Raw genomic sequence first — 10,774 nt, 5'->3', positions numbered from 1 at the left:
GCGATGCCCTCGATGCGCTCGCGTTCGAGGGATCCCGGCCGGTTCGATCGACTCGAACGTCGAAACGGTGTATCCGTTGCATCGATCATACGCGGATGAGACGGTCCGCGACGAGTCGAAGCAGCAATCGTCGGGATGGCTTGGAGCTTTATGGTCTCGTTAGCTGACTCGCTCCGAGCTCGCGAGAGATTTCCGGGGATTCCAGGACGGCGGCCCGGCGATGAATAAATCGTGGAAACGGGATCGTTAATAGCGAGCGGTTGGCGCGCGGCCGTCGGCTGCCAAACTTCGGTTGACGTGCGGCCAATTCTGTGCTCCCGTGCGCTCCCGACGCTGTGAAAAAGAAGCCGGTTGATACGGTTTAATGGATTCGCGGGGTCGTTTGTCCGCGGCTCCCGGCCTGCCAAGTTTCCCCGTTCCGTCGTCGACGGTGTCTTGACTCGCGGCCGCGCGAAAAATGCCGGTCGGATCTGCCGGGGAGCCGATCGCGGGGCCCTCGGTTCGGCGTGGAACGAGACCGCGTAATTATGAATGAACGCGGAAAAACCGGGCGACGAGAGGCGCGGAACAACGTTTGAACGATGCTCGTGCGCCAGGGATCGGCGGCCCTCCAGCAGATAACCGCGCGAGATAATCGGCCGTGCTTCTCGAGGGGTGCTTCTGCTGGCTGGGAGCAACAGTGAAAGGGTAACGGCGAAGCGAAGGTAAAAGTGCTGTCGGCGGAGGCTGCCGGATGAAAGCGGCGGGCACCGGCGCGCATTCGTTCCGCGGTACCAAACCGACCCCCCGGGGAACGGTTTTAATCGATTCAGCAATTAAAGCAGCAACGGCAGCTCGTTTGCGAGAGAAACGTTCTTATCGGTTCTCCTCGATCACGATTTTCGAACGGAAACCCGTCGAACCCCCCGCCCCCCGCCCCCCGACGCTCCTCGCGCGGCCGTCCGAAAAGTACCAGGGACAACTAGTGCCGCTGGAAAATATCCTCTAATAACGGTTGTAATTACAGGAAGGAAAAAAGGGAAGAAAGAAAGAAAGATAAGGGCAGGAAGAAAGAGAGAAAGGAATGCGTTAACCTACATACGCTCCACGGGCGAAAAAAAACTCGCCCATTCTTTGACTCTGCATACGGAAAAGACTTTTTCATTTCCTCCGACTCTGTTTGAAGAGTTCGTTTCAATTATATAATTGTGAGTAGAACACAATTGGTCGAGTGGAGCTGCGGGAAGGGGATGGATGGATGAAAACTACGGAACTTGCCTCGGTTGTTGCGGAGGATTGAAGGCCGATATATGCACTGTCGGGGAGGAATAGTACACGTATGGACGCTCTTTGAAACGGTATTTTCTACTTAAAACTGGACTAAATGCTCTGAATACCTTTCAGATGATCGAAGGACTAGCCTATTACACAATGATTGTAATACTTCTTCTTTTTTTTAATTTTGCTATTACTTGGAATGACAACGAAGAATAGATTTTAATCTTTTAATTAATTTAATTCGTTTTAATTAATTTGATTTATTTTAATTTATTTAATTTATTTTAATTTATTTTAATTCATTTTGATTTAATTTTAATTTTAACTTTTTTTATTCGAGCCTATAACGAAAGTTTGAAAAGTGTGTAATGCGGGTCACGGTGATTTATATGCATGCTGAAAGTTTCGTCGGTATCGATTAACGCAGAGTCAAGCTGCCGGCGTTGAAAGATTTCGAAAACTGCGAATTTCTGACATGTATTTGTCGAAAGTGTCGAAAATCGGGACGATACTGCGACTTTCACGGTCTTTAATTGTTCATAATATATTATTCATAATATATTGCATTATTGCATATGTTTTCTATTTTGTATATTTTTGCTTATATCGGTTTTATTTATGTCCCACACGTGTGTGTATATAGTTTCGTTTAGGTAATTAAGATTAACTGCACCATTAATTCTATACGAGGTAATAAAAGCTTTTGTTTATTTCTGGGCTGTCGAAAGCTTTAAAGAAAAAGACGCACTCTGCATTAAAGCAACACAAGAGACTTTCAAAGATGAGAATCTTACCAATGATTTCAGTTTTATTAACTCTTTACACTCGAGGTTATATTAACTTCGAAACTAAGCTATTCTCTCGAACGTACAGTATTTTCATTTGTATTATTTTTGTATTACATGCACACAAAATTAAGCTCATTTGCCACAGTGTAATACTTACAATTTTAACAACTGTTCAAATATAAACCAATTTAATCATGCAAAAGTTACTTCAAAAAATTATGTAGCAACGTGGTGCTTCAGAGTTGCCATTCGAATGCAAAGGTTTAAAGCTGATTTCTGCATTTTACATTATAAATATCTTATATTTTTTAAAAAGTCCCAAATGGGGATTGTGGCAGGTTGGACAAATAAAACAAGAACACATAGTTGCCATAACTTCTAAATAACACATTTATGTACGGTATTTACTTATAACATAAAAACCAAACCAAAACTATCATGCCTCAAATACGATCATTTTGTTGGGTTTAACTTACAGACGATTTCCAAATTTGTTCGCTTGTTGGAAAGAAACGAAACACAAAATACACACCGTCGGCTATAAACAATATTGACTGATATGTATTATATAAAAGAGCATTAAACTGTCAAGCGCGCCTGATATATTCTTCACGGTAAGTGGCGTACATAAAATTCCAAAATCCCAAAATTGGGGGATCGTGGCAGTTAATGGGTTAAATAAATTTCATCGACTGAAAGGAGCGAATTGGCAGACCTGAATGTAGAAGAAATAATCGTAACTCATTGTAATGCAAATTACGGTAAATAGTATCAGGTACATAAATTATATAAAGATCTATAAAATACATTTTTTCAATTTTCGTTATAGGCTCATTTTATTAGCTTTTATTTGTTTTTCTCATTCCAAGCAAGAGCAAAATTAAGAAAAATCATTTCACTTGTCTAGTGGATTAATCCCTCCATCATCCAAAAAAAATCTAGTGGATTAATCCCTCTATCATCCAAAAAAAAATCAAGTCATTTATCTCAGTTTGAAAAAAGTTATCGCGTTTTAAACCGTGTTCGAACACTTTCGTCAGCCGCTGTAAACGTCTCTTTACTCGCAATAACGTTTGCCTGGGTCCGAAACGGACGATATAAATCGACTTTAAAGCGGGATTAAAACGGTAATGCAGGAAATTGACAATTAGTAAAGATCTATAAAATACATTTTTTCAATTTTCGTTATAGGCTCATTTTATTAGCTTTTATTTTTTTTCTCATTCCAAGCAAGAGCAAAATTAAGAAAAATCATTTCACTTGTCTAGTGGATTAATCCCTCCATCATCCAAAAAAAATCAAGTCATTTATCCCAGTTTGAAAAAAGTTATCGCGTTTTAAACCGTGTTCGAACACTTTCGTCAGCCGCTGTAAACGTCTCTTTACTCGCAATAACGTTTGCCTGGGTCCGAAACGGACGATATAAATCGACTTTAAAGCGGGATTAAAACGGTAACGCGGGAAATTGACAATTAGTAGCTGCGCTTTGGCTGATAATGATAATGCCGGGCTCTAATAGAGGATCGACCGGAAGGAAATGCGGACAAACGATGGTGATTCGGTGCGCTACAAATTGAAAGCGGAACGGGCCGCGTCGTTATTCTCGGTTCACGGTTACTCGGGCTCTCGGCAACGTCTCGAGAGCCTATTTTTTCCAGTTAGGGGAGGACGACGCAGGAACCTGGGAAACGGTGCACACAAGTTTCATTAGAACAGCGGTCCGTGACACGATTGGGGCTTCTGACTTCCGAGCCGGCTGACCATGGGACATGAAACATGGGAACCCGGGAACACGGAATACGCGTTTCCCGAGGACCACGTTCAACTTGCTGAGCAAACGAAACGGTGTTCGGCGCGATGTATACCGGAAATATGGCCAAAGTGCCGTCATAAAATCGCAGATTTGCGAGCGGCCGGCCTCGGACGAGCCTTGTTTATCGAAATCGGATTCCGTTCCAATTCTCGGCTCTGTCTTTGTCCGTGCTCCGGACGCGATAAACCGTCGGCCCGACTGCGCGGGGCTGCGCTTTATTATTTCACAGTTTCCCTTTACGAGACGTTAAAATATATGTGCCGAGCGCGAACGACCGTTGCGAGTACACCGGTCGGAATATTAAATTCGATGGAAACGTCGAAATCGCGCCGCACCGAGCGTGACCAGAAACGTTAACGAGATCTCTCGTGCCGATCTCGTGGAATATCTGCCGTTCCCGTTCCCGTTCGCGGCAGCGGCCGGTTCGGGAATTCTTTCGCTGCCGAAGAACGGTTTCGGAAACGGTTCCGGTGACGACGATCAATGGAATTTTTCGTCGAGATAGAGAGAAAGAGATCCCGCTCGCCGGCGGACCCGTAAAAACTATTGTACAACGCTTATTCCGATAGGCGATCGATCGATTTTTCGCGATGGAAGACGCGAAGAGCACTCGACGCCTGGGAGGATTTCGCCTGGGAACAACGGATCAAGCGGAGACTCGAGCGCGAACGAGGTAGCTCGACTTTTCGAAAATCGGCAGAGTTTAATTACGTTCACGTTAAGCCCCGCCAGATCCGATTACACCGGAAGAAGGTTTTTCCATCCCGCCCGCCTTCCGAAATTCCGTTTCCGGTTAGCGGCGCGAGCTGCCGCGCTCTCTCGTCACAGATTATTTCCATGGAAATGAGGATCTGCATTGATTTTACGTCGAACCCGAGCAGAGCAGAGGTGATAGATTGCCCCGCTACCCGACGTCGATCAGCTTCCCTTTTCTCTCGGAACGACGAAGCCGCTGCTGCTGCTGCTGCTGCTGCTGCGGCGGCGGAATTTCTCTCGTTGCCGCGTCGCCGACAGCCTTTTCGGCACCTTCGCCACTTCTCCGCCGTTCTCGATTTCGACCGTGAAAAGGAAATTCCAGCCGAACACGTAATTTTCTACGTGTCGAGACGCGGGGCCCGCGCACACCCCTTTCGCTTCCGTTGCCCGTTCCGCTATTTCGGACGCCTAAACGCACCGCCACCTCGATCCATTGACTCGGCGTTGCTGTCGAACGCTATCGGGAAATCCGGCGACTCCGAAAAAGCCGGGAACAGTGTCGCGCGGTTTCATATTTCAGCGATCTGGCGGGACAAAATAATTGCTGGTCGAGGAGCATCGATCGATCTAATCGGTTAAATAGGTCTTTTAATCGGTCTTTTTGGTTTTAACGCGAGGCTTTTAACGCTGAATCTATCGAGTAGCGTTTCGAAGTAACTGGAATGATTTTTCTAGCAGGAATAACAGGACTGAATTTATTTAGACTTGGATATCCAGAGTTTGGAATGATTTTTCTAGTGGAAATGACAGGACTGAATTTATTTATACTTGGAATTTAGACTTGGATATTTAGATTGTGCAATAATTTTTCTAGTAAAAATAACAGGACTGAAGTTATTTAGACTTGGAATTTAGACTTAGATATTTAGACTTTGCAATGATTTTTCTAGTAGGAATGCCAGGACTGAATTTATTTAGACTTGAAATTGAGACTTGGATATTTAGATTTTAGAATGATTTTTCTAGTAGGAATGTCAGGACTGAATTTATTTAGATTTGGAATTTAGACTTAGATACTTAGACTTTGCAATGATTGTTCTAGTAGAAATAATAGGACTGAATTTATTTAGACTCTCTGCGATCTTTACAAGAAAATCTGCTAGAATAATTCATTATTTTAACACTGAATCTACCAAGTACCATTCAAAGTAACTGAAATGATTTTCCCCGTAAAAACGACAGGACTGGTTTTATATAAACTTTGTGTGCGATCTTTATTTAAAAAAGAACGTGTTCGAATAATTTGTTAGATCGTATTTCATAGAAACACCCTCGTAATTACGACGGCTGTTAAATGAAATTTTGAAACGACCGGCTCTGGTGTAGGTTCATTGCTAACAGCGTCAGCACTTGCGGGGAACAATGAAACAACACTTTTAAAAAAAAAGTTGCGGGCGCGACTCGGTCGGCGGGGTCAAACGAAGTAAACTGTGATTTTACGCGTCGTTACCGCGATATAATTTTGTTCCGCTAGATTGCCGAGATATTGCAGAGAGAGCGCGCGCGCGCGCGCGGCCACCGCGAATCCGGAGCATCGCGCGCTCGTGAATTCAACTTCCCTCGGTCGCCCCGATAAAAGGGCGCAACGATAAAAGTTCCGACGAGGTCGCGACGCCGCGACGATACCATCGTTCCCGAAATAAGGATTCCGCGGTGTTTCGGTGAAACTTGGAATCTGTGAATCTGTGCGCCGCCGTCGCTGCGACGGTTTGTTCCGAACCGAGGAGCGAACGGCGAAAGTTCCGCTATAAATCGTCTCGGAGAAGAATCGGCCGTGGACAGCTGGTTTCCTACTGTGAAAAAGAGTATAATAAATATTGATACTATGCGGCCAACCCTCGAGGATCGATCGGCGAAATCGGTTTTCGAGAAAGAGAGCGCGACGCTTCGTGGGACACGAACAAATCCATCGACGCGATGCATCGCTGTAATGGTCGCACAGAGCCGGCCTATATCTCTCTCTACCATCGAATACAATTCGGTGTCTGGTAAATTGTAAATTTTGCGACGTCGTTGACACGGCCGAAAATTCGACGATGAGCGCCGAATTCGTTGGGAACGTCGCGCGGCTCCGGGGGTGGTTTGGTTTGGGTTGCTTTCGGGTCGGGCCGGGCCGGGCCGTCCAGGGACGTGTTCATTGTTCGGTGTTCAGGCGTTCTCAGGAAATGGAGTACGGCGCAGCTCGTCGAAACGGATTTCACTCGTAGTACAGGCCGAACACACAGCACCAAGCGTGTATGTGCTCGTTCTCGTAAACGTAGTAGGAGTAGTTGTCGCGGTCCACGTCCCAGAGGCACTGGAAGCTCGCGTGAATGCTTTGATCGAGACGTTGAACGATGGTCACCTGCGCCACTATTTTGTATCTTGCAGCGAGAAAGCCCGACATTATTGTATTTATTATGCGACCGCGATTCGCGCGCCTGAATCGCGGACGCCTAAGTGCATCCGCGCGATAGAACCGAACCGAGTGCATTCGCAATTCACCGAACATGGCCAACGGGGTTTCTTTCAGATTCGTCTACTTAGCGTCGATCCACGTTTCGCTGGCCTTTTCGTCGATCGTATGAGATTATTATTATTGATTGATAATCGTGTTGATTGCGCATTTTCATTTGTTTATGTAATTTGTATTTATAATATCGTGGCAATTCATGGTTATTCCTCCTTCGATATCGTCCGAGGATCGTTATGTAGCAGGTCGTTGAATTCGTCTCGACGTCACCTACAATACTATTAAGTTAATTTAACCTAGTTTCGTTTAAAAATGTAACGGTGACCTTGTCTTTTCATCGAATATCAATTCGTTTTAAAATTTGAACGATTGCGATTTCTTGTCGGTTAAATACTAAGTAATTTTGACAGGAAACATTTTTCTGTCAGACCGTCGAAGGGGGCTGAAAAAATCGTCGGGACTAATTTGTGACTCACCGTGTATATGTACAGGGTGTCCCAAAAATGTCTCGCAATCCGAAAGTAGGGGATTCCTGAGGTCATTTGAAGCAACTTTTTCCTTAGCGAAAATGCAATTCGCGGCTTCGTTTACGAGTTATTAACGAAAAACAGTGACCAATCAGAGGCGAGATCGTTTGGCGCGAGACGGCCGAGCCAATGATCGGAACTGGGCTCCGTGCATTCGTTGACTGGGCCGCCGCGCGCCAGCCGAGCTCGCCTCTTATTGGTCAGTGTTTTTCGTTAATAATTCGTAAACGAAGTCTCGGAGAAAATTTTCGCAAAGGAAAAAATTGCTTCAAATGACCTCAGGAACCTCCCATTTCCGGATTCCGAGACATTTTCGGGACACCCTGTATAAATTACGTATGCAAAGGGTCTAGTCTATTTATCAATAAATAATAATGATAATTCTCGATCTAAAGATCGTATTATTACTCTCCCTCCTCTCCCCACTCTCTCTCTCTCTCTCTCTCTCTCTCTCTCTCTCTCTCTCTCTCCCTTTCTCATTGTATAACAAAGGGTTTATCCCGTCGATAAATAAAATTATTATTATTATTATAAAATTTTGACCGAGTATCCAGAGAGTGAAAGAGTGTATCCTCGCGTAATCCCGGAGCATTACGAGTGCACTTTGAAGGTCCCGTCGCGTTTGTCCAGCGATTACCTATCGTAGTCCTTCTTGGAGATCGCTTTCATCAAATCGGACCCGATTTCTTGGCACAGTTTCGCCGCATGAATCGGATGATAGGCCGTCACCGTAGCCAATCTGCTCTCCATTATGTCCGTCACCAGATCGTCGACCACCTCGGCGTTGAAGCTGTTGAACGATTCGAGTCGATAGGTGTTTTGGTACTTGGGGATCTAGGCGCGCGTGTCGCCAGGAAAAGGGCGTCCCGATTAAAATCGACGGCCGTTCGCCATTGTTTCGGCAACGCGAAACCGCGTAACAACGTTTCAACACGGACGTACTTTCAATCGATCCCCGCGCTTGTGGAAGAACATACGGCTGCCGAATGATCCGACCATGGACATCTTCGACAGCAATCTCCTCCTGCTCTGAAACGACATCGACGATTTTCACGAGCCCCGTCAACGACCGTCAACGACCGTCATCATCGGCGTTACGAATAATTACCGCGGATCGATCGACCGACGGGCTCCTCGCCACGGCCTTCTCCATTTTTATCAGAAATTTCTGACGTGCGTCGAACCCGCTACACCTCGATGGGAACGTAAGCACCGTTTTCCGGCGACTGTTCGATCCAATTAGCCCGGCGCATCGAGATTAAACATCGACGACGATCCCGAAAAAAAAAAGAAGACCGACGCGTTTTTTTCTGTCTCCTCCGTGCCCGACCGTTCGATAGCTCGCGAACAACACACAACGTCAAACGTGTATATCGTACATCGTCTATTGTATCGTACGATATACGCGCAGGTTTGCACGGCTTTTGTTTGCCGTCGCGCTGTTTCGAGTTTTCGGATATAACGACTCTCGCGCGTTCTCTTTCGCTGCCTTCGCTTTCACGGCACCGGGTTATAAAGCAATTTCGTGCTATCGCATCCGCGCAGCTAGATTTCGTATCGGGCCATTATCTTCTCAAACCGATCGAAAAATATCGGAGAAAACCGGCGCGCCGGCCGGGTCCCCTCGTTCCGAAACACCGTTCGAAACGCGTTTCAACTTCGAAACGCTGATAATGTCCTGGGAAAGATCCCATGATATACACCGTGCTCGCTGCGGAATAAAAATTCTTCGACGATAAAAACCCATCGCAGCCGTCGGAACGACCCCAGTTTCACTTCTCTTTTTTATTTCAGTCTATAGAGGCACTCTCGCGGAAAATAATTGAACAAGTATCTTAAGAGCAGTTAGCTGCGGCGCCTTCTTTTCAGAGCGCGCGACTATACAGGGTGTCCCAGAAATGTCTCGCAATCCGGAAATCGGGGGTTTCTGAGGTCATTTGAAGCAACTTTTTCCTTAGCGAGAATGCGAACCGCGGCTTCGTTTGCGAGTTATTAACGAAATAGAGTGACCAATGAGAGACGAGCTCGGCTGGCGCACCATAAGAAAAATCATCGTTCGATCGTAGCTTTATGAATTAGCTAATTAATTAAGCTAATTATGAATTATAGATACAGTAATGTCTTCTTAATTGTCGCCCAAATTGTGCACAAAAATAGACAATTTTGGAGGAGATACAATTTTTACAATTAATAGGAGATACAGTTTTTATAACTGTTGGCAATCGGTAACTATAAAAACTAACTGCAAAGCTCGAATAATCGTATCTTCATTTGCCAAATTGTTTATTTTTGTGATAATCTGAGCGTTAATTAGGGAGGATTTACTGCATTGCTCTATCGGACTACAAACCTAAAGGATAATGCCATGATGCACGGCAAGATGGCACAAAACTGTCACAAAACAAGTAAATTTTAGTGAATTTTAGCCAATAGAACGTAATTGAAAAAAAATTTTAGTATTATAAATATTTATATTTCGTGTTATCTGGCTATTGAAAAAATGTGCAATATTTAGTTATTACTACTCGCGCAATTAATTTATTTAGCATCGATGCTTACTAATGCATCCCGAATAATTAGGCGCCATTAAATACGCAACGATATACAATAATATCTCTCTAATTGACGCTCAGATTGTCTAGAAAAATGGATAATTTAGAAAGAGGAGACACGATTGTTCGATCTATTCGAATTGTCATATTCTATTCGAATTGTCAACAGCTATAAAAACGAGCTGCAAGGCTCGAATAATCGTATCTCCTCTTCCCAAATTGTCCATTATTGTGCACAATCCGAGCGTCAGTTAGGGAGACATTATCGGCGCGCCGTATGGCTATTTTCGCTAGCGTTGCGAGCAACGATACATCGTCGTTCGGCACTAAAAATGTTCAAATAAATATAGCGCCAAGTTTTAACCCTTTGCAATCGAGTGGTGACTCCGAGACACCACTAAAATTGTTACGCCACGTTCCAAGATAATATTTATAATATCGAAGCTCAGGCACAAAGAATTGTTAAAAGTCTAACCGTAGTACGAGTCACAAGACTCGATTTCGTACGCATAAAATGCACTTCGTCGCTGAAATGGAAATACCATGAATCAAGAAAGTTGATTTAAATTTTCCAATTAATATCGCTTCGAGTGCAAAGATTTCAACCGGTCTTGTTGTTTCCGTAACAC

At 44.7% G+C, this 10,774-nt stretch overlaps 1 protein-coding gene across 1 annotated transcript; it reads right to left on the bottom strand.

Annotated features, from left to right (window-relative positions):
- Positions 1 to 6,400: 6,400 nt before the first annotated feature.
- LOC117229544 (dynein light chain Tctex-type protein 2B) lies at positions 6,401 to 8,746 on the bottom strand. Its single transcript, XM_033486093.2, has 4 exons — positions 8,702 to 8,746; positions 8,536 to 8,622; positions 8,231 to 8,427; positions 6,401 to 6,977 (listed from the first exon to the last, which is right to left on the bottom strand). The coding sequence occupies exons 1-4, from the start codon at positions 8,744 to 8,746 to the stop codon at positions 6,812 to 6,814; spliced, it is 495 nt and encodes a 164-aa protein (XP_033341984.1). The 3' UTR covers positions 6,401 to 6,811.
- Positions 8,747 to 10,774: the final 2,028 nt, after the last annotated feature.

This window comes from Megalopta genalis, chromosome 3, assembly GCF_051020955.1.
Source record: "Megalopta genalis isolate 19385.01 chromosome 3, iyMegGena1_principal, whole genome shotgun sequence".
NCBI classification, from domain to species: domain Eukaryota; kingdom Metazoa; phylum Arthropoda; class Insecta; order Hymenoptera; family Halictidae; genus Megalopta; species Megalopta genalis.
Note: the sequence above shows the minus strand (reverse complement) of the source record. Positions and strands in the feature narration are given on the sequence as shown.